Source organism: Aotus nancymaae, unplaced genomic scaffold (genome assembly GCF_030222135.1).
Source record: "Aotus nancymaae isolate 86718 unplaced genomic scaffold, 86718_ANA_hifiasm-v0.15.2.pri h1tg000029l, whole genome shotgun sequence".
NCBI lineage: Eukaryota > Metazoa > Chordata > Mammalia > Primates > Aotidae > Aotus > Aotus nancymaae.
In genome coordinates, this window is record NW_026988442.1 from 89,249,003 (window position 1) to 89,275,690 (window position 26,688).

Genomic DNA, 26,688 nt, shown 5'->3' on the forward strand with positions numbered 1-26,688 from the left:
GGTCGCTCATTTTGTTAGGGTTTGACAGCTTTCTGACAGCTTCCAATAAAAACAAAATAAGTTGATTTATGATAAAGCAGGAGCGTTTCCAGATATATACTAGAAGCCAAAAACAGAACTGAAATTTGTATGAGCGGGCGTCTAAGGGAGAAACCAAAATCACTTGAAATCCCACCAGCAGAGCCCTCAGATTTTGAATTCCTATGAGCCAACCCGGGCTTCCACTCTGACTCTCACCGCTACCACACCCCTGTGTCTCTCCTCTCTCCGTCTCCCTGAGACGCCAGTGAACCACCTGGGCTCGGAATCCAGAGCCCCGGAGCACCTTGCAGTACTTGCCCGAAGCAAGACGCCAACAGCGGGAGGGAGGCGCAGACGCGAAGACCAGAGAGAGGACGAGCGGTGGGAGTAGCTGCGGGGTCTGCAAGCAGGGGAGCGCGCATAACGTTAAACCGCGAAACCAGAAATCCCGATCCTGTGAGGACCCAACAGCTCTTCCCATTAGGGAACAAACGCAGGGGAAATTAAATGCGTAATTCAAGCTCTGTTTTCCCCTCCCCTCCGAAGGTGGGGTGGGGGAACGCATCTCGTCAGCTCAGCACAAAGCTTTCCGTGGGAAATCCCCTCTTCCTAATGCGTCTGTCTTCCAACTCCTATTAGCATCCTTCAGCATCGGTCTTAGAAAATCTCCTATAAATTTCAATACCTCTACTCCTTTCCCACAAGAGGGGAAGGGAAGAGAAAGCCGTGGGGTAGAGAGAAAGAATTTCCTTCCCCCTTCCCTCCCAGGTATCCGAAGCGCACCGCGGCGGCTCGGCTGCCGTGGGGAAGAGCGCCCGAGCGGGGCAAAGACCCGCCCCGGCTGCTCTTAAAGGCGAGCGCGGGGCGGGCCTAGCTGGGGGCGGTGCCGCGCGGCCACGCTCGCCTATAAGGAGCTGTCCGCCACCCGGGTGCTGATTCCAGCTCTCCAGCCCGGCGAGGTGGATTTGGCTGTCCACCGAGCCCCCGCGCCTGTCGTTTTAATCGGGTTTGGATTTGCACCGTTAAGGAGGGGGAAAGAGGAGGAAGAGGCGGGCGAGGAAGGCGAGTCCAGCTAGCGGCTGTCGCGGGGACCGTAGCCCCAGCCGCAGCTCCGGAGAATCCCCCGCCACTGTTTCGGTGGAGCTCCTGGGCACGGGATGGAGTGAAAGAGCGAGTGCCTCTCCAAGGGGGGGTGGGAGGGGGCCAGGCGGTGCGGAGGAGACAGAGCGCGCGAGAAGAAGCCGCGGCTGGCGCCTGCGAATTTGGAATTCGATTGGGAGGGACCGCTTACTCGGGGGAAATGGATTCTGTACCAAGGCTGACCAGCGTTTTGACTTTGCTGTTCTCCGGCCTGTGGCATTTAGGATTAACGGCGACAAATTGTGAGTACGAGGAGCTGGGGGCGGGTAGGTGAGGTGGAAAACGATCGCATTCAGAAAGACAATCAACTGTCCAAGGGTACTCGACTGTGTCTGCTTTGGGCAAAGGAAACTGGAAAAAAAAAATGCTGATCTGTGTGGTTCCATCACTCCAACCATCCCAAAAGTTATCAGAGCTCAAATGAGTCAGCCCTGTTGGATTTCCCCCCTTCTTCCGTTATCGCAAAGTTGAAAGGATAAGGAAAGGTTTCTCTTCCCTTAATCTCCGGCTAGCTCCGCGTTCCATGCCTGCCTGATTTCAGCCAGGGCTTTTTTTCCGGAGAAGGGCCCCGGGTTCATACAGCATGCACTGGGAGCTGAGCTTCCAGGGATGGAGATGCTCCCAGCCACCGTGCTCGGTGACAGTGGCTCATCTCTGTATGCAGTGCCTCGGATTTGCAGTATACCGAGCGCCCCACGATACGTGGCTCTGCGTTCTGCCCTAGGCAGAAGGCTCTAGTTAGGGTATCTTGCAACCAATGGGCACCGGTTTAACAGGATTGGGAGTTCTGGCCTAAGAGTCATGGACCAATGTAGTCAACCACAAGATCAATGGCTGCCCCTATTACAAGAGGAAGAGCTTTGATACACACCCCACCCCAAAAATCTTTGTGCCTATGAACAGTAATGAGTATGCACTAAGTGTACAGTCTGTCGTCCAAGCTCTAACCTCAGCAAGTGCAGGGCATTTAATTTAATAGTCGGGAAGGCTGAACTCCCGGGGATCCACCACCTGCACTATATATTTAAAGAACTCAGTCCGTCAAACTTGAATAAATCTCTGGAGCTATGAGAGGTTCAAGTTCAATTGCTCAGCTGCCTCTCTAGGCAGAGGAAGGGAAGTTTTTCCAGCTCTGGGACCTCCTAAATGAGAAACAATTCAATTAAGCCATCTGTGTTGTTTCCAAAGATGGTTTATCAAGGTCTCTCAAGTTTTTTGCTCCCATATCCCTTATCCCTGTCATGAAGCTCAGAAATATATCCATATTGGAACAGTTTTATTTTTTATTTTTGTAATTTGCACTATCATGGTTAGAGAAAGATGGGAAGATTACTTACCACATAGGTGGCTTTCTACCTCACTCTCCACCCACTTAGGTCCTAGAGAACCCTATGCCTTGTATCCCCAGAGTTATGTCTCAAGGGAAGACAATTAAACAAATGTAGTGTACTGAAAACAGTTAAAAACTGAGCCAGTATTTCTATCTGTGGTCGGAAGTTTTGGAGGACCAGTTTCTATAGTTAGTGGTAATGCCTTATACAGATTGCATTAAAGTTTGTATTCTAAAGGAAGGCTAAAGGGCTCATCCTCTCTAAAGGAGGATCCAAAGGGCCCTGGTTTATAAATTATTTCAGATAATATGTAGGAGTCCTTGGAATCTGACTTTTTTTCCTTGACTTCTTCGTCTCCTTCTCTTCCACCTCCTTCTTTTTCTTCTTCTGTGAAATTGTTCCCATGGTGCTTTAGAAAAAGATCTAAGTGGTTAGTAAGAAGAAGTTAGGAACAGTACTGGGCTAGTTTCTCCACCTTCTCGAACACTAGAGGTCAGTATTGTCCTAATGATACAAAGGCGTGGCAGCAAGCTAGCTGATTTCCCTTCAGCACATTTACCTATCTGAAGAGAGTGAATACTTTGAAAAACCACAAAGGTGGGGGTGAGAAATAAGGGTAAAACAGAGAGAATATATTCCATAGGCATGTGGCTTGGACTTCCTAATGCAACACCTTTTCTTAAGAGGCAGTAAAACAAATATTGTAGAATAGCATTTTTTGGCAAATTAATTGAATTATGGTTAATGTGTTTTAATAACGCTCATAAAACCTAAATGACATGGATTTAAGACTCATGCTTATCATTACCGATGCAGTTATAAAGCTAATTCTGAACATTTAGAATGGAACTTTGTGATAATGAGCTTTAGTATTTTATCAGTGACAGTTTAATTTCCCCATTTCCAATCAACATTTCGATTGAATGCTTGCTGCTTGCTAAATATTTTGGGGTCAATGTTCTTAAGGCATGATCGTTAATGTTCATTATGCTGTCTAAAATGTATTAATTGAGTGAATAATAAAATAGCAGAAAAAAATTAACTCTGAACTTGGTATATTTTGGGGTCTTCAGAACCGATGAAGCAGAGCTCTAAGAAAAATGCATTAAAATTCCACAATTCCTTTAGATTCCTACTGACCACACTCTTTATTTGTTAAATATAGGACTTGGATTTATTTTTTATCTATAATCAATTAATATTTGTATACATATATTGAACATTAGCAACTTCTTTTCAAATAGTCACTTTTTAAAAGTTTATTTGTAGATTTTTTTTACAAGATTATTTTTCCAATGTTTTGAGGTAATATATCGTGATATTTGCGACAGTAGCCTTGAAAATGGATTATTAACCCAATATTTTCCATGGTATATACACTTGTGGACTTTGTTTGGGTATACATAACTTCTAATTGTTTTTATTATTTTTATAATAATATGTTGGTGGTGGTTATTATTGTTGTGTGGTGTGTATTTGTGTTTGTGTGTGTGTGTGTGTGTGTGTGCATTTACATTTCTCATAATCTGACCAAAACTTGGGCTTTTAACTTCAAAGGAAAGATGAATGATTGTCCAATTATAGATTTTATAAGTTTCTAATTAAACAAAATTAAAATAAAGTCAGGTTAGAAGGGCCAGCTTCAGCACAGATATTATGAATCTGTGCAGGGAACATAATTACCTACCAGTAATAAAAACTGCAGAAATTCCCTCATTTCAGATTTTCAGGATATTAAATAGCTACAATTCTTCCTTTGGGTTTACCCTGAGGGAATTAGTTAACTTCAAATGTAGATATAATAGGCCAATGTTTAATGAAAAATCATTTTACATATAATATTAACTCCTTTGACACAAGAAGAAGTGATATGACTTGATAGTTGGTTAAAGTGAAACTGGGAGTTACAGGAGCTGAGGAGTTCTAGCTCTAGTTATGCCACATCTAAGGGTTCAAATACCTGTCATGTTATTTAACCTTCTTGTGCTCACAGGCTTGAGTATAAAACAGCAATTGAGGTATGCATCGACTCCAAAACAGAACAGCAGCTAAATATGCTACTGATAAAATTCTTCAAATATTAAGCATGTTAAAAGATTATTATGATGATAGAATGTGCATTCAGAAGATAGCAGGAGTGCATGGAACACAAATGGGGTCACTATTTACTATTTTTAACAATAATCATATGTTGTGTGATTATAAAGAGCTTTAATTTTTAGCAATAAACCACTCTGAATGATTTCTAAACATGGTATCTAAGTTTGTTGCTACATATTAAGGTCACACAAATACAGCCTTGAAAGAGAGATCAAAAACTCTTCATTCTAGTTCGTTTATCACATGTAGAATTTAGTCTAAGATATATGAGGATGTCGATCAGATTCTTATGGCTCTTTAAGTAAGGAGATGCACTATGTTTTGAGTTATCTGAAGCTTATGCACAAACTCAATCAATAGGTAATGTTATAAATAAACAAAGAATCAGGTTTGTTTCTTCAGCAGCAAGTTTTTGTGCCATTTACAATAGGCAGGATTAAAGGAAGCACTGTAATGCTCGTTTGGAAGAGTCCTAGAGATTTTTCTTTTGTTGAATTGGCTTATCTTTGACAGTACATATGAGCTCTTTTTTCTTTCTCTTCACGTAGTCCCCCATCTCAAAACTAAATTGGTATTTCCACAACTGAGAAATGTATACCAAACACTAGACTAGCAATTTCCACATAAGAGTTCAAAATTATGATAAAATTAGTTTTCATATGAAAACCTTAGTCTCTCCTTGCTTTATTTCTGTTCTAATAAACACCTGTCCTCTAAATTGCAGTTTTCTTTTTCTTTTTTCCCTCTGTTCTTCTGCCAAATTTCATTTGCTTTCTTTACTGGATCCCAGTTTCCTTTTACTGAATTGCTTTATTTCTTAATGCCCATTTGTTACAAAACAAAGTAACGTGATCCCATTTGAAATGTTTCTAAAATCTTCAGTTGGTGATTCAGAGTCTAAGCCAGAACTTCACTAAAATATGGCCTGCGTATACAGTGATAATTATCCTCCTTAGAAGGGAAGGTAGAGAAAAGATCTGGTTACCTAAAAGGCCAGAGGACAATAGCAATTCACTCAATAGGACTTTACTGAGAGGTTGCTGTGTACACATTTTGAGCCAATAATGACATTTTTAATTCATAAGGGAAGCTTTCTTCATTCATCAAAACTCTGCCACTTTCTGGATGGTGACCTTGTAAAGGTTACTTAGTTAACCCAATGATCTTGGTGTATCAAATGAAGAAAATTGATTAGATAATTATTATTAGCATCCTATTTGCTTTTAATGTATTTTGTCTTTAAATGTTGATGTTGCCTGCTGGTCATTTCATTTGGATATTTCTGGGATGATTATATTCTAACATTGTAAGGCAATTATAATTAGAATAACAACATAGTACGGTTTTAATTCCTACCAACTTCTACACACTTATCTCTTATCTCAGATTGTGTCCACATAAATTAGCAAGGCAACATAGCCAAGTAGACTTATAGATCCAGTTTACAAATGAGTATATTTAAGGTTAGTAGAAGTTAATGATTTCCTCAAGATCACAAACCTAAGCAATAAAAAGTCAATATCTGGACCTATATTTATCTATCTTCAAACACCAAATTCTTTGCAAGGTATGAAACTTATTTCAAAGCATTCATTTTGTATACATCTCTGTGGAAACTTGACATGGGTTCTCTACGGTTAATTTCTGTAGCACTACACATCGCAAAGAGCATGAGAGTAGCAGTTTGCACCACAGATAACTCCTGAGTCATATCTAAAAGGAAAAAAAAATGGAGATCTGGAGTTGATGAAAATGTTAAACATCACAGTAACCAAAGATAAGAGGCCTCATCTGGATGAGCACTTGATGCTTTATTTTTTTTATGAGCTTTGATTTAAAAACTTTATAGGAAAGGGACACAGCCTTGATGGGGACTTGTGAATCCCTTTCCTACACATACGTAAACACACAGTAATGTAAAAGGCACATGTTGACATTATGGCTTATAAGTCTATAGATGTCAGACCAACAAGTATTAATTAAATAGCAGTTATGAATTCCTTGTCCTAGCACAGGACTGGCTCTGATCTGCCAGTCCTGACTAAATCTCATCTTCACCACTCTTCCAACACAAATTTATGAAACTCCGACACATTCCACGAACAAGTTATGTTTTCTCAAATCTTGCATTTATTTTCATAGACTTCCTGCTTGGTCTAGAATAACCTTTTTCATTTGTTATCTTCTCTCACTTTCTCCCTACTATGCACACACACACACACACACACACACACACACACACACACACACGCAGAGAGAGAAATATTTTTCTTAGGCATATAAAGTGCCCCTATATATATTTCCATATCACCTACAATCCTTGTCTCTTCAGCTACAATGCAAAATTCTCTGATGGTCATATTTTATTTGAAAGTCTATGTCCAATGCCTAAAACATTGGGCAAATGAAAGGATGAGAGATTGAATGAACGGTTTCCTGCTAAGAATGTTTATTTCTAAACTAAAATTCTCTTTTGGCCCTATAGCTAGAGTATTACCTTTAAAATTTGTTTTATTTGTGAAACAAGCGTAACTCATTACTATTTTGGAAATGCCAAGAAGCTGTTAGCTGTTAAATGACAGGACAGAGGTTCAGATCACCTAATTGGATGTGGGAGCTGAAAAATGAGACCCTGCACCTATACAAGCTTTTATATTTCCACGACTTCATTGCTATGATGGTCTTATTTATGTATCACATGACCATTTGTTCCTAACAGAGGAAGCCTCTTCATCCATTGACCTCAGTATCAAGTTGGAGCCAATTTTATTAACTTGCTTTATGCAATTTTAATGAGTGTTGCTTATAGAATCTAAAAAGAAATACACAATCACATTGCTATAAAAGCTATTTTTATAGCCCAAGTTTCAGTATAAAAGGAAAACATTTGGATTGTATTCAATGGGGCTTTATTAATAAATTATTGGAAAGATCTCTCTTTTTTTAATTGCAGATCTACAACATTACTAGGATAATATGATTCCATGAACCGCATGCCATCTTTTTAAGCTGTAGTCAAGAGTAGATTTAAATGTTAGTTTTTTTGTGTGTGTTATGCATTTGGAAAATTTATTTTAGAACTACAATTTCTCTTCCCTAAATACAAGTTTGTCTATGAATCTGGAGAAATAATAGTGAATAAGAAAATATAGTTCATAACCTCAAGAAACTTTGAAAACTTGGCAGTTGGAAAAATAAAGCTTTAGTCATGTCAGAGAGAGAAATGCTATGATAAAGGTAAGTACAGCATGCACTTTAAGGCACGAAATGAGCATCTCATGGTGGCTGGGGCAACATTATGCTCTTTAAGGAAAATAAAACTTCAGCTAAGATTTCAACAAAGTCAGACTTTGCTAGCTGGAGAAATGGGAGAGGGACAGTTATTAGTTGGTATAGGAATAGAAGAAAAAATTACAGTTGTAGGCAAGCATAAAACTCTTGTTTTTAGAGATGCAGAGATTCATTGAAAGTTTTATGCACGTAACTATTGTAGTCATATTCTTGCTTTAAAAAAATTACTCTGTGAAGAATAGACTAGAATAGAGCAAGACTGGTGGTAAGAAAACCAGTTAAGAGATTATTACAATATCTCAAGTGATAATTAGTAAGGTCCTAAATAAAGAAGGAAAGATATGTCAGAATCTGCAAAAGTTACACAGTACTGGAAAAAAAAATAATGGCCAAGTAAATTTAAGACCTAGGTATGTATCAGCTAGTAAACTCACAGAAGGTACAGATTTGTGGGTAAAATGTATTCTATAGCTGTTTCCACTATTTTTGACAAATGAAAGGGATAGATGTTAGAAAAGGTACTCAGTTCTCTGAAATGAAGTTCTTCTCTGGGAATTCCAAACGACCATATTCTCAGTGCAGTATATTTCATATTTGCATGACATTGTATAGCACATGTTGTCTGTATCCATCATTCTGATGCATCTTCTAGTCTGTAAATTATGCTGGTTTTTGTCAGCAGAGTAAGAACTAGTCATTAAGGAATGTGTAATTAAACCTCAACATTCCAGTTCTCATTCCCCCTCTGACAGAGAGGTAAACCAGGGATCATTGCTGCTATCAGGGGCTGCTCAGTGGAAAGAGGAACAAGGGGAAGTTGGGTGTGCTACGCTGATGTGCTATCATTGGAAATTGATTTGCGGGCGTAAATTCCATGTCGCTACATTTCTAATTGCTTTTGTGCATATTCTTGGGGGTTGATTAATGCCATCTGTTCACTGGATCAGCTGAATTGATTGAGTTTTAAAGGATGACAACAGTAATGTTGAAGAAAGAAAGAAAGTGAAGGAAAATGCCAAAACATTGCTCGTGATGTATATTATTTATAACTATCCACCTTTGGAAGCAGAAATATCCTTCTAAAGGCAATTCAAAGCAAATAGCAGTCTAAAGAAATGTGCCTAACAGACAGATGTTATGTAGGTGTTAGTCTAGGCCACTATTTACTGAATATGTGGGTTCAGTTGTATCTCTGTTTTCCCCTTCCTCCCTTCTTCTCACACTTTCTACCTCTCTTTCCCACTCCTTTTCTTCTGTCTTGTGGCCATGTGGGTCGTATATTGCCATTGACTTTTCCCTGAGATGATGGTTCTCTTCAGGATGTAAGATAAAAGGAGTAAGAAGTCTTTTAGACTCCAGTGCTGCCTTGCTGAACAACATGGGCATGGTCACCAAAAGTGAAACTTCTAGGCAAGGCCTGTTACTGATGCAGGCCAGAAATGGGTCTGCTGCCCACAGGGAACCTGGGAAGGCCCCTTGCTTGCAATACCCCACCCAACTCTGTCCCCAAGCAACTCTTCAGCCAACTCCATTAATCTCACAAGTCTGTAAATATAGGTGGAGGTGTGCAGGGGAAGGGAGCCTTCCAATTCCTATAGATGAGCTTTAAGACATGGAGCCCCGATGAGAGAGACAGTATAGGAAAGCAAATCTATACTGAAATCTTTACTGTACTTGACAGAGAAACAGACCCTTTCCAGAAAAAAAGTTTATAGAAGAGATAGTACTGGGTATCTGGAAAAGGGAGTATAATATTTAGAATTGGGGAAAGAGAAAGAACAGAAACGTTCTGGGTATCCAGAACAAGTGTTACCACTTTACTATTTTTGCCCAGGCTTAATCCCTCCCTCATATTACTCCAAAGGTGCAGCAGATGGCCAATGGGGAGATAAAAGAGGACAGTGAGAAGGGCATATATCACAGAGTCTGGGACTGACTTAATTCTCATTCAGTGAATATGTTCTATGGATACTAACACAGACCTTGCAAAGTCTATAAGCATGAGTTACTCTGCGTACAACACATGTAGTGTGGACATCCAATCATCATGCCTGTTATTTTCATTATTAATGAAACTCAACATGGATTTTCTCATAATAACTTATAATACAAAGTAGGGCAAGGGCAGCTACATTTGAATTTTCAAGCAAAGAAAGAATGCCCCACTTCCCCTTCATCTGGGTAATCGGATACGTGAGTCACTGCTAAGACAAATAGAAATTTGTTCTCATTGTATCTCCTGTTTAAATAGATTGTAAGTAGAGCCTACCTCCACCTGACAGAGAAGCATCACCATTCTGGATCCCTCAGTTGCTTCCTGGGCTGCGTCATAGCATGATCACTGCTTCTAGGCCTTGACCAGTGAACCTGCTTGCTGAGAAACTCGCAAAAGGAGCTCATAAGAGTGGGGAAAACAAGCTTCATCCAGAGAAGTAAAGAGCACAGCCCCTCCTCAAAACTAAACAGGCCCATGGAGAACATGTCAGCATTATGGGAGAAGGATCCTTAAACAGACCTTAAGAAAACCCATGATCCTGGGAAGGAGTGTGTGTGACAATATTCTCAGCTCCCTAAGACTGCCATTTGCAGGAGATTCAGGGAGAAGGACCTAGAATTGGAAAGTTTAGAGAGCCATGTTGCCCTACTGTGTACTGCTGAAATCTGTTTCTGATGAATACATGACATAAGTGTTCCTATTTTCTTTTTGATTTGGGGTTAAAAACCAGGTCCTGCATCGTAATTGATGAGTTATTAAGACATGTTATCTGCAATTCCCTCCTCTCCCCTCCACTCCCCTCCCCTTCCCTTCCTCAGATACTTATAAAATGCCTAGAGCTCATCTATTTCTCTGTCCACTTATGAAATCTTTTTGTTCATGACAAAACAGTTGATCAGAAGAAAGATTAGAATTGCTGTCTACATAACTCCAGAGAAAACCACAACAAGAGGTCACCGTATCATCTCAAATCAAAGTCATAGCACTGTGACCCATCCTTCCATCATTCCTCTACTGTTGCTCCATGTATGAAGCATCTCTTATTTTTAAGTGTTTTCTCCCTGCTTCCTTATCTTTGATCTTCTTCCCCAGCATTCTGATCTGCCTTCTTTCTAATCTTCTCTTTCCTTCTCTTTCCTATCCTTTCTCTTCCCTATGCTCTTCTATTCTTTTTCTTTCTCTCTTCTTCCTCTCCATCTCTCCTTTCTACCTCTCTTCCCTCACTCTTCCTGTTTCAATTAACTTTTACTAAATGAATTGTTTTACGTTTTATGGCCTAAGTTAATGCTTTTCAAACTTTTCCACTGAAGTGCTGCTAACCAGAAAAAAGAGTGCATGGGAACCCAGTGGATTCTGAGAGCTCAGCTTCAAATGGCCACTGAAGCATGTAATTTCTTGAATTTTATCTTCAACACTCAGGCACATTTTCATTCAGCTCCATATTATATCCATGTTTATATTATAATAAAAAATATTTCCCTCAAATCTCCAATTAAAATTGATGACCCAAGTTTATTAACTGAACCCATGCAGAGGCCTGCATAATCCCAGGGGCACAGGCTTACGGTTTTCGGCTCTTTCTCCCTATTTATGTTTTCCAGTATTCCTGTATCACAGAGTACTACTTTACGGTCTCTCTCCTCACCTCAAAACAACAGGTTGCTTCAATTCCCATTATTAACTGTTACTCTGTGAACTACTTATTATTATTAATCAATAATGGGGAGTAAGAAGGACTTATTAACTCACAAGAGAAAGAAAAGCCATAAGCTGGCTTAGTGAACAGAAATAGAGCCTTTTGGAGGGGCTGTAAGAAGAAACCCCAGCCCCATCCCAAGTCTGCAGATACTGCTTGCCCCTGTTACGGTCACCTGGGTCTGTGCTGCCACATCCATGAGTTTTACCTTTGAGTGAATGAGCTCTGTCAGTTTACAGTAATGGGGTCAACCAGGGCAGATGCTTTCTGATTGGAGATAGGCTGAAACCACCAGGATATTAAAAGATTAATGCCTCTCATTCTACAACAATCGGGAACCCTTTGACACAATCCAAAGAAATGAAACCAAGCAGATTGGAATGCTGGAACATCAGAGATTAGAGATAAAGTTAAATAATGTGTTTCTTTCTCAGCAGGGTTTCAAACCTACACTCTATGCCAAAGTTGGTACTTGGTAAGATTTTACTGTTTATTACCACAGTCCTATGAGACAGTTGTTCTTTTCCCTGTTCTCGGGTGAGGATATACTGGCTTGGATGGTGTGGTAATTTACCTAAGATTAAGTAGCTGTAGGTGGTCACACTGGGATTTTAATCCACTTTTCCCTGACTCTAAAACATATACTTTTAAAAATTTTATCTGCTGTTTCATTGAACTCAGCACAAAGGCTTAGCTATTCTTAAACTCCAGTAGATAATCTGTCCTAGCAGACACAGTCTTTCCTTATAATCCAGGGTGACAAAAGGCCTCATATGTCTAGACCCACAGATTCTGCCTCAATGTTCAGGCCATCTTCTTCCAGTCTTGCAGATGGCTCCTTCTCCATATCTAGAAGTCACTATGGCAACCAGTTCCTGTAGGTTTGCCACTTATAAAAGTTGCTTGTGTTGCTCACTAAAGCTTCTTTTCAACTTTTTGTGGCCAGACTTCATGTCTTCACTAATGGCCTTGTGGATTCCATGATCAGCATCCACTGTTAGTGTCTGTTCCTGAGACTCCTCCTATTCCTAAATGCAGTATTTTTATCACTACATCATAGCTCAGCCCTAAAGAATACTTCACCCTTATACTTTGTTACATGTGTGTTATTTTTAAATTCTGCTCTCCCAAGTTCATTGTAGCATTATCTACAATAGCCAAGTCATGAAACTATCCTAAGTGTTCATTAGCAGATTAATGGATAAAAAGTTCGTAGTATATAAACACAAGATAATACTAGTCAATCTTGAAAAAGAATGAAATTCTGTCATTTGTGACAACATAGATTAACCTGGAGGACATTATGTCAAGTGAAGCAAGCCAGCCACAGAAAGACAAATTCTACACAATTATATGTGGAATCTAAAAAACTCCAATTCGTAGAAGCAGAAGGTAGAATGGTTGTTGTCAGGGGCTGTAGGTGTAGGAAGGAAAGGGAGATGTTGGTCAAAAAGTCCAAAGTTTCACTTAGAAAGCAGGAATAAGTACTAGAGATCTATTGTACAACAAGGTAACTATTTTTAACCATAATGTATTGTATACTTGAGAATTGCTAAGAGAGTAAGATTTAAATATTTTTACCATAAAAATATGATGAGCAGGTGAGGTGAAGAATATGTTAACGTGATTTCAATCATCTCACACTGTATACATACATAAAAATGTTATGTTGTACTTCACAAACACATACAATTTATATGGACCAATTAAATAAATAAACAATAAAATTTTGTGCTAATTGGAAAAACCTTATTCCTGATAATTAGATAATAGTTTCAAACAAGGTAATTATTGGATGCATTCGGATCTGTTCTTTGTCTTCACACTGCAAGATTCATCCCCAAATCCAGATTGTAAGTTTTTTTTTAGCCCAATAGGGATAGACAGAAGGTTAGGTTTGACAAGAGGATACCCAATTCCATTATTTTTCACCACTGACTGTCACTAACTAGTGCCCAGTGGTGAGCCCCTCCCTGACTGGCCTCAGAACATCCCCTTGGAAGGGAAGGACCAGTGCTTGTACATACCTGCTTTCATCGTCAGCTGCATGGAAAACCACAGTAGTGAGTGCTTTGTTTTATTCTCAAGTTCTCATGAGCGTGTCCCTCAGGCCTGCTGGTTGGCTTGTTTGCAAGGCCTGTCTTTGTGTCTCCTGTATCTTCTGTTTCAGCTATTGTCTTGACTCAGGGGACCTTCTTCCTTGGGTTTAGAGACGCAAAATAATTTGTTCACTGTCCAGTGCCTTACAGTCTTGCCTCCCTTCTGCATCAACAATGGAGCTATTGAAAAAGGACACAGAGTATTCTGAGGTTGTTCACACTAAGGCAATTAATCAATGCAATGTTCTAGCTCTCAAAAAGAATTAGTGTTTCAAGGAATAAAGTCTTAAATATTTAAATTTTATTTTGAAAGCAGGATCTTTTGGTTTACTAATGAAATCTTACATAGAATTTTAATATGTAAAATAAATTACAAGAACGGCTTTGAAGAAAAGAGAGAGGGGGTCCTAGAGTCCCACCATTCAGCTTGCCTTTTTTCTGATTCTTCGCGTAGGTACTATGTGAAGACTCCTGCCTTATTCTTAATTGCAGGAATTTCTAAGCCTACAATTTCATGCAAAAGCAACTAGGTATAAGAGCATTTTGAAGAAGACTTGGGATGGCATCCCTCCTGAGTCAAGGTCAATGCCTGGCAGGTGCACAGCAGCAGAGTCACACTGGGTGTGCCCCACCTGGCTCTGCTTGCATTGGTCAAGAGCTGATGTCCAGGTTGGTCAATACTTCAAATATGATCTCTGCCCCAAGTTACACTAAATAAACAGATGTTTTATTTCAAACCATTGTCAATCTGATATATCTTGCTACTATTTTATATGAGTGTCTGGGCAAGACAATCTTATTGGAATTTACTGATTTAAAAAGATGGTAGCTTGTCAAAAAATTGTGTCCTAATCTTGATATCCTTAGTTTATAGTTAATAGCTATTTGTATTTTAAATAATTATTTTATGAAAGCCCTTGAATTATCTACCTGTATTCTAGGCATTCCCTTGGAACCTCCTCAAAAGAGGGAATCTCATGTTAGTTGTGATGAAACTGCCCATATATGACACAGTAAATGGCAAAATAACTACTTAATACATTGAATAGCAGCAGGACAGTTTAGTTGAAACCCAAGCACAGGCAGCAAGCCTGTATGAGGGATTGTACGGGGCAAACCCTGAGTGCTGGCTTGCAGTGCAGTGCTCCCTCCACCGCATCAAACTTCTGTCTCCCAACATTTGTGAAATAAAAGGAACTTTGGCCTCCATCAATGAGGCCATCTCAGTATTCCCTAATGTTAATTAATGGGAATAGAAGTGATGAAAGTATACAAGTTAAATAAAACCTTCACACACCTGGATTCAGTCTTGGTTTCTGATTCTGGTCAGAATATTAATTTTAATCACATCCTTAAGCGTTTACTTAGAGTCCATTCATCAAAAACTTCTCTTATTTAGGTCTACACTGTGCCTTCTTGCCCCCCCGCCCCAGGAACCCTAAATTACCCTGCTTTTTATTTATAATAAAATGTAATACAACAAATAATTAAATACAGGATGATATATTTAATGGATTATTTAAAATAATTTAATTAAATAATATGCACACATATATATTCATACACAGATTTTAATAATTTACTTTTAGCTTTTTTTCACAGTTAGTATACCTGGTGGAATTGTACGTGTGCATATTCGCTATGTAAACCACTTGTTCTGGTAACTGTCAAGATTTATTATCCCCCAAGGTCAATATTGACTTAGGTGTCACCTTTGTGAATATTTACCTCTCTAGATAATGAATTGAAATGGGCATTTGGATGGAAATTAATATCTACTTATTTTCTGAAATCAAATGCTGTCGGGAGGTGTGCAGACTTGCTCCACTGTGACCGCTTGTTCCAGGGTGGCGTTCAATGAGCATCCTTTGCATTCTGATTTACTGTGGTTATTTTTATACCTCTTTCACATGGTTCTTTTGCCTAAAAGATAGAATGTGAACTTCAAATGTATTCAGCTTGATATTTCAGTACCACAATCAGAAGACAGTGATATTTGAGCATATGGATAATAAGTACACATTGGATTAATGAGCACCTTGGCCTTGGAGTTTATTTAGGCCAACATACTGTTACCTCAAAAACACAAAGCTCCTTCAACAATTATCTAATTATATAAAGAATACAGGAAGAGACCTGAGATTACAGACCTGAGAGTAGTTCCTTTGGTTTTGAGGTATTAATTCACTGTTTGGAGATAACCGTATAGTATGCCATGTGTCTTGGAAATATGATATGTATGACTCTGTGTGCCTCTGTTTGCCTGTGTGTGTGTGTGTGTGTGTGTGTGTGTAAAACAGTGCTTACTTCTTTACTGCAGAAGGTAATATCACATGTTTTTGAGAGACATCTTTGGTAGACAGCTTTTAATATATCAAACCACAAATTCTAAAATTGTGAGACTACAATAGAAATATTTCTTATTGTTCTTATTATAACCATTGTATTAATTTTGGGTACTGGGTCACAATATACATAGTGAGAAATGTTCAAGCTTAAAAAGAACTGCAGCATTTAAATGAAAGTATACTGGTGACAGTCGCTGTATTCTGTTACACATGAGTGGAACGCATACATGCTTTTCTATACAAATATTTATAGGCATTGCCTTCTTGGTTCTGTCCTTTACAAACAAGGAGTATTAGTTTGTCATCCCAGCAAATCTTTTCTAGCCATTAATAGTCTGATAAAAGACCTGGACTTAGGCAAGCATATCATAATTAAGCACAGACTGTGGCTAAGTAGTCAAGGGAATAAACCACTGTGAAAATTCATTAGTAAAGTTAATCCAAAAAACATCTGAGCAACTGAAACAAAATCAATTCAAGGGGAGAAGGTATAACTCTATTGATGCTCTCACCCTTGTTGATACATTGTTTAGAGTAAAGATTTCTATGTCTTCTGCATAAATATCAATTTTGTTGGCAAATTCAATTTGACTTATTGGGTTCCTATAGCTAAGTGTTGTGCGGTTCGTTGGGAAATGATGTCATTTTTTGTATGAGGAAATAAAAATACCTCACTTGATGACCAATGAAAGTCTCATTTTATACAGCATCCTATCCTCAGCCCAGGTTAAACACGAATGCCAAGATGGTGCCACTGTTTTTTTGTGCTGGGAACGTTTGAGTCCTAGAAGAAGCCAAAGACGTCGGGAGATTCTTTCATTCATTATTTGCATGTGTATGGGCACACATACCTACACACAGCAGACGTACACACTCACTGTCAATTACTTTGGTTTGTGTTACTTTTTTAAAAAGGAATTAATGTGGAGTCAGATTAGTGGTTTTCAGTCAGAAGTAACTTTGCCCCAGGGAACATATGGTAGAGTCTGGAGACATTTTTGGTTGTCACAGCTGGGAGTTTGCTACTGGCATCTAATGAGCAGAGATAAGGGATATTGGAAAGCAACATTCTACAATGGACTTCTCCCACAACAGACAATTATGTAGCTCAAAATGTGAAGATAATCAAGGGTTGAGAGACTAGTTTGGATCTATTAGTTATTTATACATCATCATGTGTCAATTATAAATATGTATATTTTTGAGACAGAGTCTCGCTCTGTTGCCCAGGCTGGAGTGCAGTGAGGTCATCTCAGCCCACTGCAACCTCCATCTCCTGGGATTGAGCAAGTCTCCTGCCTCAGCCTTCTGAGTAACTGGGATTATAGGGGTGAGCCACAACGCCCAACTCTGTATTTTCAGTAAAGAAGAACTTCTGCCATGTTAGACAGGCTGGTGTTACACTCCTGACCTTAGGTGATCCACCTGCCTTGGCCTCCCAAAGTTCTGGGATTACAGGCATGAGCCACCATGCCCAGCCAATTAAACATTTTAAAAAGAGGTTTTCTTCAAAACATTTAGACTTATAGAAAGAGCAAAACAATAGAAGAGCAATGTGATGACATACATTTTCATCCTGGTTCTGCTAACTGGCTGTATAATTTCATTCTCATTATTTCACATTTTTTCCCAAATAAAGGTGGCAACACCTTCCCCAAATATTTTGTATTGTGAATAACATAAGATAAAAATATTTGTAAAAAGCTGTAACCATGATTTTGCTGAAATCATATTTATTATAATTTTCATTATATGGAGGGGTAATGGCCTGGCTGTACTGCCCTCACAGCTTTAGACAGACAAGGATAACATGGAGCATATGAGCACAGTGTGAAGAGGGACTGAGGGAACATATCCTGGACTGGGAACTGCAAAGGTAAATTTTATATCAGTTTTCAGTTTTCAAAAGGGCCTTATGATTGGTTCAAATGCCTACCTCTTTTTAAAAATTATCTGGTCAGGACACCTTTTGGCAGGTTGCCATGTGCTACCATGCAATCACTGAAGTCTGTTTATAGTAAAGCACTTTCTGTCAATGTTCTTTTTGTAGGCTCTCTCTTGCATAAGCATAACTCTCTATCTATCTATCTATCCATTCATCTATCTATGTTTGGAAAACTGGGGATAAAAACTAAAGGTACCAAGGTTGCCTATGCTTCGGAGGCGACTTAACTACGTGTCTCCAGAAAGGCCATAAGCCAATCTATTTAGATGACACTTCCTACCTTGTTTAGCAGCTCAAAGATCAGTTAGATAATAATCCTGGCTTTGATTGCTTACCTTCTCCCTTCCAATCTTTAATTTTTAACATCAATTAGATTAGAAATAGTCTTTAACTTGTCTTTTCAATGAAATAAGATGGATGGCCTTGGCCTCTACTGGATGTCTGCCTTTTGATAAAGGAAGGTGATAAAATCAGAAGTAAGAGGCTGTAGAATTGGGAAAAGGACTTTTGAAGTGATGTAGTCCAGCCTAACCTGCATAATATATATATAGATCTCCGCATTCCCTAAGTCACTACAGATAGTTGACTATTCCATTTTACTAAACCTCCTAAATGAAGAGGTGTGACCTCACAGAACAGCTGAGTTCCTCAGCAAAAATTATAGTTGATAGGACATTCTTTCTTCCACTGTATGCAAGTCTGCTCCAAGTACCACCAAACCACCCTTCTTAGCTCTGCTCACTGGACATCTCAAACCAAGCCTCCTTCCTCTTCATCATAATTCTTCCACAAATACCTAAGGAGCCACCACTCTTCTCTCAATCTTTTTATCTCTTCTTTTCTTAATTTTTTCTATGACATGATTCCTTTCCCTTGGACTCCTCACCATCATGTTCTCTTATTTGTAGTTTATTCCAATTTGTCAATGTTTTCTTTAAAAACCAATGTCCAGGATAGAATGCAATCCTGATTTGTTCTTACCAACCTGTGTGGGCTACAATGTGATGGCCATAAGGAATCCTGGTCCGGAGAGAAAATTCAGTGAGGTTTACAACAACATAAACCTTAAAACCTAAAATGAAAGTACCAAAAAACTGTATTGTGGAAAGGACATTGTCTCCACTTTATTTCACTCTTTCACTTACCTGGCCCTCAACTGACTTAAATTAGTGTCTTTACTTTGTTCAGGGATAACTGGTACAATTTTGGGTTTCTCCTAAATTAAACGAACTTTAAACTCTCATCTTCCCTTTATCTGCCCAGATCTTCCCCATAGGCCAGTTATTGTGCTGTCATCTCTAGTCTTAATTAGTATTATTTTCCTCTAAATCCTTAATGTTTATACAATACATTTTACATCTTTAATCCCTGAGTTATATGCTGCATTTTATTAGTTTTTATTCCTATTTTCATTCAGAGTATGTTTAACTGCAATCAGACGAGAATATTTACGTTTAACATAGCCATTGTCCATAGCAACAGGAGTACTGCTTACTATGTGCCATTTTATCATTGATACACATTACTGTTAATCTGCCTCACAATCCAATATGGTTAATACCATTATTCTTATTTTTTAGATGAAGAAATTTATGTTTACAGTGTCTAAGTAATTTTCTTAACTTCATACAATTTTTTTTTTTTTTTTTGAGACAGAGTCTCGCTCTGTTGCCAGGAGCCAGGCTGGAGTGCAGTGGCCCTATCTCTGCTCACTGCAACCTCCGCCTCCTGGGTTCAAGCAATTCTCCTGCCTCAGCCTCCCAAGTAGCTGGGACTACAGGCGCACACCACCACACCCAACTAATTTTTTGTATTTTTAGTAGAGATGGGGTTTCACCATGTTGGCCAGGATGGTCTCCATCTCTTGACCTCTTAATCCATCCACCTCGGCCACCCAAAGTGCAGGGATTACAGGCGTGAGCCACCACGCCCGGCCCTTCATACAATTATTAAATGGTTTACCTGGAATCCAACCCTGGTCTCTAAACCCAAAGTAATGTGTCTTTTCCATGGAGAAAAGATTTTACAACCCAGGTAGAATGTGAGCCTCCAGCAGGTTATCAATACATCATTCTAATTAATTGGAGGAAATTTTATTCATTTTACACATATTTTTAGAGCACCAGTTCTAAATCAGGAAGTGATCTTAGATTTTAAGTTGTGGAATGCAGAGTCCCATAGGCCTTGGATTCCACCTTCCCATGGCCATCCTTATGGAGGTGATGATTTATATTGGCTCCTTTCTGGCAGTTCCCCAGTGTGCTTTTTCTCTTGCTTAAATGTTTCATAAAGCCATATAGTTGCTCGTATGTCCTCAACTGTCATGATGGTGGATGCTGTGAAATGATCTCGGCATGTTTGAGGGCACATATCCTTCAGGGTGACCTTATTTTAGAAACTAAGTTTCTTAATTGTAGCTCTAATCCCACCTCCACCTCAGAGGGAAGCAAAGGTACTGAGGAAACACACACACACACACACACACACACACACACACACACACACACACACATATGAATAAGTGAGGCCCATCTTCCTAGAATGTCAATTTAATCCAAAGAGTAAGAAATATACATTATGTGTATATCTTAAAAAATACAAACGTGTTCTGGAGTAAAATACAAAATTTCATGAAATTTTCAAGTAAAACATGAGATTTCAAATATGTCTCTTGGTCCAAAATGTGTTCCTAGAACCTTGATATCGTTGAATTCACTGCTTTTCCACTTCGAGATGCCTCAGGGAAAAAACAAACAAACAAGCAAACTTAGTAACCAACACCCCTGATTTAATTTCTGCGGATATAGGTAAGCCTTTCATAGTGGCCTCCAGTTGAAAATGTCTTTCTTCTTCAAACTTTGGTTTCTTTTTTTTTTGAGACGGAGTCTCATTCTGTCGCCCAGGCTAGAGTGCAATGGCGCGATCATGGCTCACTGCAACCTCTGCCTACCGGGTTCAAGTGATTCTCCTGCCTCAGCCTCCCAGGTATCTGGGATTACAGGCACCCACCACCATGCCCGGATAATTTTTGTATTTTTAGTAGAGATGGTATCTCACCATGTTGGCCAGGCTGGTCTCAAACTCCGGACCTCAAATGATCCATCCACCTCAGCCTCCCAAAGTGCTGGGATTACACGTGTGAGCCACCGTGCCAGGCTTGGTTTCCTTTAAGACAGAGTTATTAGATAGTGTTACAACACAGAATGATGTTATAGTTGTATATAAAGTCTTACCTCTTAACACCCTCTGATATTAAAGTGCGCTGTGTAGACAATAATAATGTTAATAGCCTTCTTTCTTTTTATGCTAATGCCAGTTTTTAGACAATCTCTATTATTGGCTTTATGTGTTGGGGAGGAAGGTGGAATAAGTAATATTGCCGAATAAGTAATATTTCTGTCAATAAGTAGTATTGACAGAAAGCCCTTTCCTCCACCTCCTCCTTGGCAGGCCTCTCACAGAGTCTTGTTATGGCTGCTACATTAGGACCCTTAAACATGCCCGTTGTGTGTTTAAGAGGTGTTGTGAATCCCCTGAAATTGTTCACTCCTCACTGTGCATGTATCTGCATCTTTGCATTTTTCTTGGATAAAGGTATTTATATTTCACCCAATTTCCAAAATGCATCCATGACCCAGAAAAGACGAAGAAAGACTCTGAGAGCCTCATTACCCTGAACGTCCTCAGGGAGGGGAGGAGGGGGTAGCCTTATTCTAGATGCTGGAAATTTAACCTAAACGTGCCTGAGCGGTGTGCCCTTTTCCAGCACCTGATGCAGTGAGTGTAAGCTCTGGGGTGTTGAAGAGATGAGAAAGAGTCCCCCAAATGGAGAATCTTTTAGAAAATAAAAGACAATGAGAGGAAAGGAAAACTTCAGAGATGTCACAATTTGTCAGTGGCAGAGTTGTACATTGCAAACAATCTGGAATTAATAGGAATAAACATTTTTATTATGAAGAGTAGAGATTTTGAAGAAGTTACTCAGAGCCTTTCCCTTTGTCCTTTCCTCCACCTCACCTGATGTTGCCTCACAAAAGAGAAAAAAAAAAAAAAAAACAGGGAATAACAGGTTAATATCTAGAAATTGCAAGGCTCTGAATAATCACCTGAAAACAGCCACCTCCTACTGAGAAACCACTGAAACTTAATCATTTTTCATCGCATCAGAAGGAAGATGGCTGAGGTATCATTTTTTTCCTTGAAATGTCAGGTGCCCGCAACAATGAACTAATCACGTTCCTACCGGGTCAAGTTACAAGATAAGAAACTTTTGTATAAGAAAATAAGACAATTGGGTTTTTAATGCTAAGGGGACGTTTTAGACACGGAGATTAAAGAAGGGTTTCATAATGACAAAAGCTCCACTGATGTGCCTCAACCTCCCCTGAGTGATACCATGCCTTGTACAGAGGAAGTAAAGAAAGAAGGTTGCAGTTGGTTTGGGGAGGGAGATGTAGCCTTGGGCACATAATTTTTTTCTTGGGTTAAAAAATGTCCTTGAATAGCCTTTGAAGCCTCCAATTGTAAGAAATTTCTTTGATACAGAAATCTGAGAAATTCCTAAAACAGCTTTGAGAGAGCAGCGTTCAAATGATCCATCTTTAGTATCAATCACAGCCTAAGAATTGAGTGCTTACTAGGTAATAGTAAAAATAAGACCAAGAAAAAGGATGAGGAAGGTCTAACATTATGCAACACTTACTACAGACTAGAAACAATACTAAGCTATTTACATCTGCTAACATATTAGTCTTCATAATAACCACACATGATAAAATATGCTGAATGTTCACAAATAAGGAAACAGAGGAACAGAAGGGTAGTCACATAGCTGGAAAGTGAAATGTCACTCAGGAATTCTGCCTCTAGGGCTCACAGTCTTCGTGTCAGAAGATCAGTGTTAAGACCCTCATTTTACAGAGGAGAAAGTGAAACTGGGACAGGTGAAATATCTTACTCAAGACTTACCACTGGTACACACAGAGCTTGGATGGACCTGGCCAAAGCCAAGTTCTGTCTGACTGCACATACATTTCCCCATTCAACATCACTTCACATGACCTGCATCTTGTATATCATCATATTGGAATTCATCCTTAGGAGAGATTCTGATTTCTAACACTGGTGCCTAAACCTGATGAAGTTGTAAGACTGCAGCCCAACTGAACCTTATTAATTCTGTTGCTCTGGAAGCACTCCATGCCTCCTACCATGGCCTCCATGTTACGTAGGTTTTCTCGGGTCCCTGGTGCATGAAAGTGCAGTCAGTAACTCAGCTGCAAAAGGATTAAGGTGCAGACTCCTTACTCAGACTTTCTCTTTTCAGCTGTATCTTTCCATTCACTCCACGGTATTTATTGAGTGTCTATTGTGTGTAGACAGTGTTTAATATAAGTAAAGAGCTAGTGCCTGCCTTCATGCCGCTTAGACAGGATCAGGGAGGCCCACAGCACTGTTTCTGGTGCTCTCAGTGTCTTTATGCTGCTCCTTTAGCACAAGAAAGTGCATGTGCATACACCCACTCAAAGGCGCGCACACACACACACACACACACACAACCCTTCTTTGCTTACCTCCGTCATAAATATTTCCAAGCCTACACTGAAACATTCATTCTTTTTATTTTATTCAGCTCTGTTTCTCTGTGTCTCTAACACATTTGACCTGTTTTACTGGTTTTCTTGTCATATGCATATCTTTAAACTTCCCCAAATAAATTGCTCCTTGAAGCTAGAGCCACTTGTTACCCATCTATGTTATTCAGGTTAAACTGCCAGCATGGTGTAGTAAGGGAATGCTTCCCAGAGTCAAACAGAACTGGAGTCAACCAGCTCTATTCTAGGAATGCAACCTTGGGTAATGTCTTAACTATCCTTTTTCCTGTCAGTAAAATGTGAATTTTCTTCCTTGTATATTTTGAGCATATTCTTGACAGATAAATACTCATATGCCATTTAATGGTCATTCTTCCCTTTGCCTCTGCATTCACTAAGTGTCCATGAAAGACTTTTATTGGTTTCTCCCAAGATATTACCTGATACTACTTTCGTTGTCTCTAATTTCTATTTAGAGATTTGTTAACTTGGATGGGGTGGTCCATGGACATTTGGAGGCTGTCTATACAGTTTCTTAATTGTTTGTCAAATTGTTTATGTGTCTCATTGTATTAATCATACTTTCAACGGAGTACAAATTCAAAAATGAAAAGATTAATGAGTCTTTAACTTTTTGTTGATGAATATGTTTTCTTTTACGCAATCTTTTTTTCCCGTCTTAACCTGATTCACCTAGATAGAAGCGTTGCCAGAATGCCTGCTCAGACAGGGAGCTAGTGATTAACGGGATTATCCAAGGTTATTTGAGTCCCCAAGAATGCTAACCATTTTGGATGTCCTCATAAGTCTACAGCAGAAATTGGACACAGTGTCCTTGAAGACTATCATTAAGGCAAATATTTACACACATTTATTTTTATGAGTGTCATGCAATATGTTAGGTTACATCAAATGCAAATTTGTTTTTCTTTCTGTAATGGCAGTTTTCTCCAATGCTTTTGCTATATTAATGTGCAGAAGAGAATGTCTAAAACTGGGATAGTTCAGTGTTTCCTCCGTTTGCTTAGTCGGACATCTCGCAACCCAGGCTCGCTGCTCTGCAGAGGTCACTTTGAGAAACACTGATTTCAGGGATTTTTGCTTTATCACTGTTAGCGTCCCTATGATATTTTTATTTGGTACCACCACAAGACTCTGGATTTTTGTCCTTTTATTTCTTTTGAACGTCTGTGGCAACAAGGAAATGATGTAGGAGATTATTCATTGCCACCAGGAAGCCTTCATGTTGCTCTATGTCTCTGGAGGCTGCAATACGAATGCCTCAGAAAGGCACACTGCTTGCTCCCATCCCGAGACATGCTGAGGTGGCAGTAGTTCCCGGCTAAGTGTTAAAGATTGTGTTCTTGCTAAGAATGACTCTGGTGTTGATTTTCAACCTGAATAGTCAAAACTTTAATGTATAACTTAGACTTTTCAGTGCACCTGATACAGGACTATATTGTTCAGACTATAAATACAGGACTATATTTTTCAAACTGGAATAAAATTTTCAGGCCTACTTTGCTTCCCATTAGAGGAAAACAAAATAGTAAAAGTTACTAGTTTAAGGATCAGTTAATCTGAGTTTAAACACAGACTCTATTACTCACTAGCTTTGTTCCTTTCTGAGTTTCAGTTTGTTTATCTGTAACATGAAAGTAATAATACCTACCCCTGATGATTAAGGAGAGGGCTAAAGAAGCTAACTTTTGCATTATACTTATATTAATACATTTTGGCTTCTATAATAAAATATCATAGCCTGGATGATTTATATACAACAGAAGTGTATTTATTACAGTTTTAAAGCCTGGAGAATCCTAATGAAACTCTAAATCAGGCAGATTCAATGTCTGATGAGGGCCCGCTTGCTTCTGGGTTTATAGACAGAAACATCTTACTGTAACCTCACATGGTGGAGGGGGTGGGAAAGCTCTCTGGGGTCTCTTTTATAAGAACACTAGGCTGGGTGTGGTGGCTCACACCTGTAATCCCAGCACTTTGGTAGCCCGAGGCCAGCAGGTCACGAGGTCAGGAGATCGAGACCATCCTGGTCAACATGGTAAAACCTTGTCTCTACTAAAAATACAAAAATTAGCTGGGCGTGATAGTGCACACCTGTAGTCCCAGCTACTTGGGAGGCGGAGGCAGGAGAATTGCTTGAACCTGGGAGGTGGAGGGTGCGGTGAGCCAAGATTGCACCATTGCACTCCAACCTGGGCAACAAGAGTGAAACTCCATCTCAAAAATAAATAAACAAATAAAAGAACACTAATCCCATTCATGAGGGCTCTGCCCTAATTACCTAATCACCTCCCATAGTTTCTACCTCCTAATAGTGTCACCATGGGGAAAAGGACTTTTTTAAGGTTTTTATTTTTTATTTTTTATTTTTATTTTTTATTATACTTTAGGTTCTGGGATACATGTGCAGATCATGCAGGATTGTTGCACAGATACATACATAGACAAATTGGATCTAATTAAACTCCAGAGCTTCTGTACAGCAAAGGAAACAATCATTAGAGCAAACCAGCAACTAACAGAATGGGAAAAAATTTTTGCAATCTACCCATTTGACAAAGGGCTAATATTCAGAATCTACAAAGAACTAAAACAGATTTACAAGAAAAAAAAAAGAACAAGCCCATTCAGCCCATTCAAAAGTGGGTGAAAGAAGAGGATTTTAATACGAATTTTGGGAGACACAAATAATCAGGCCATAGCAATATTTTAAGCATAATGCTTAATATCTATTTGCTACTCACACCTAGTTGCTATTTACTCAATGATAAATATTCTTAATACAATTGCTGTTATTAAGAATAAAGAAATAGGCTGTGCATGTTGGCTCATGCCTGTAATCTCAGTAATTTGGGAGGTCAAGCTGGGTGGACGGCTTGAGGCTTGGAGTTCAAGGTCAGCCCAGAAAACATGGCAAAACCCTGTCTCTACAAAAATATAAAACATTAGCTGGGTGTGGTGGTAGTCTCAGCTACTCAGGAGGCTGAGGTGAGAGGCTTGCTTGAGCCCAGGAGGTGGAGGTTGCAGTGAGCCAAGATTTTGCCAGTGTACTCCAGCCTGGGATATGGAGCTAGGCCTAGTCTCAAAAAATTATTTAAAAACA

The 26,688-nt window shown here is 39.3% G+C and overlaps 1 protein-coding gene across 1 annotated transcript in view; it reads left to right on the forward strand.

The window, feature by feature from the left end:
* The first annotated feature begins 1,247 nt into the window (after positions 1 to 1,247).
* The window catches only part of CNTNAP5 (contactin associated protein family member 5), an 882,261-nt gene continuing 856,820 nt past the window's right edge, over positions 1,248 to 26,688 (forward strand). Inside the window, exon 1 of the mRNA XM_021667927.2 lies at positions 1,248 to 1,403. Within this exon, the coding sequence (XP_021523602.2) occupies positions 1,322 to 1,403 (82 nt within the window). The 5' untranslated portion in view covers positions 1,248 to 1,321. The remainder of the gene's footprint in view (positions 1,404 to 26,688) is intronic.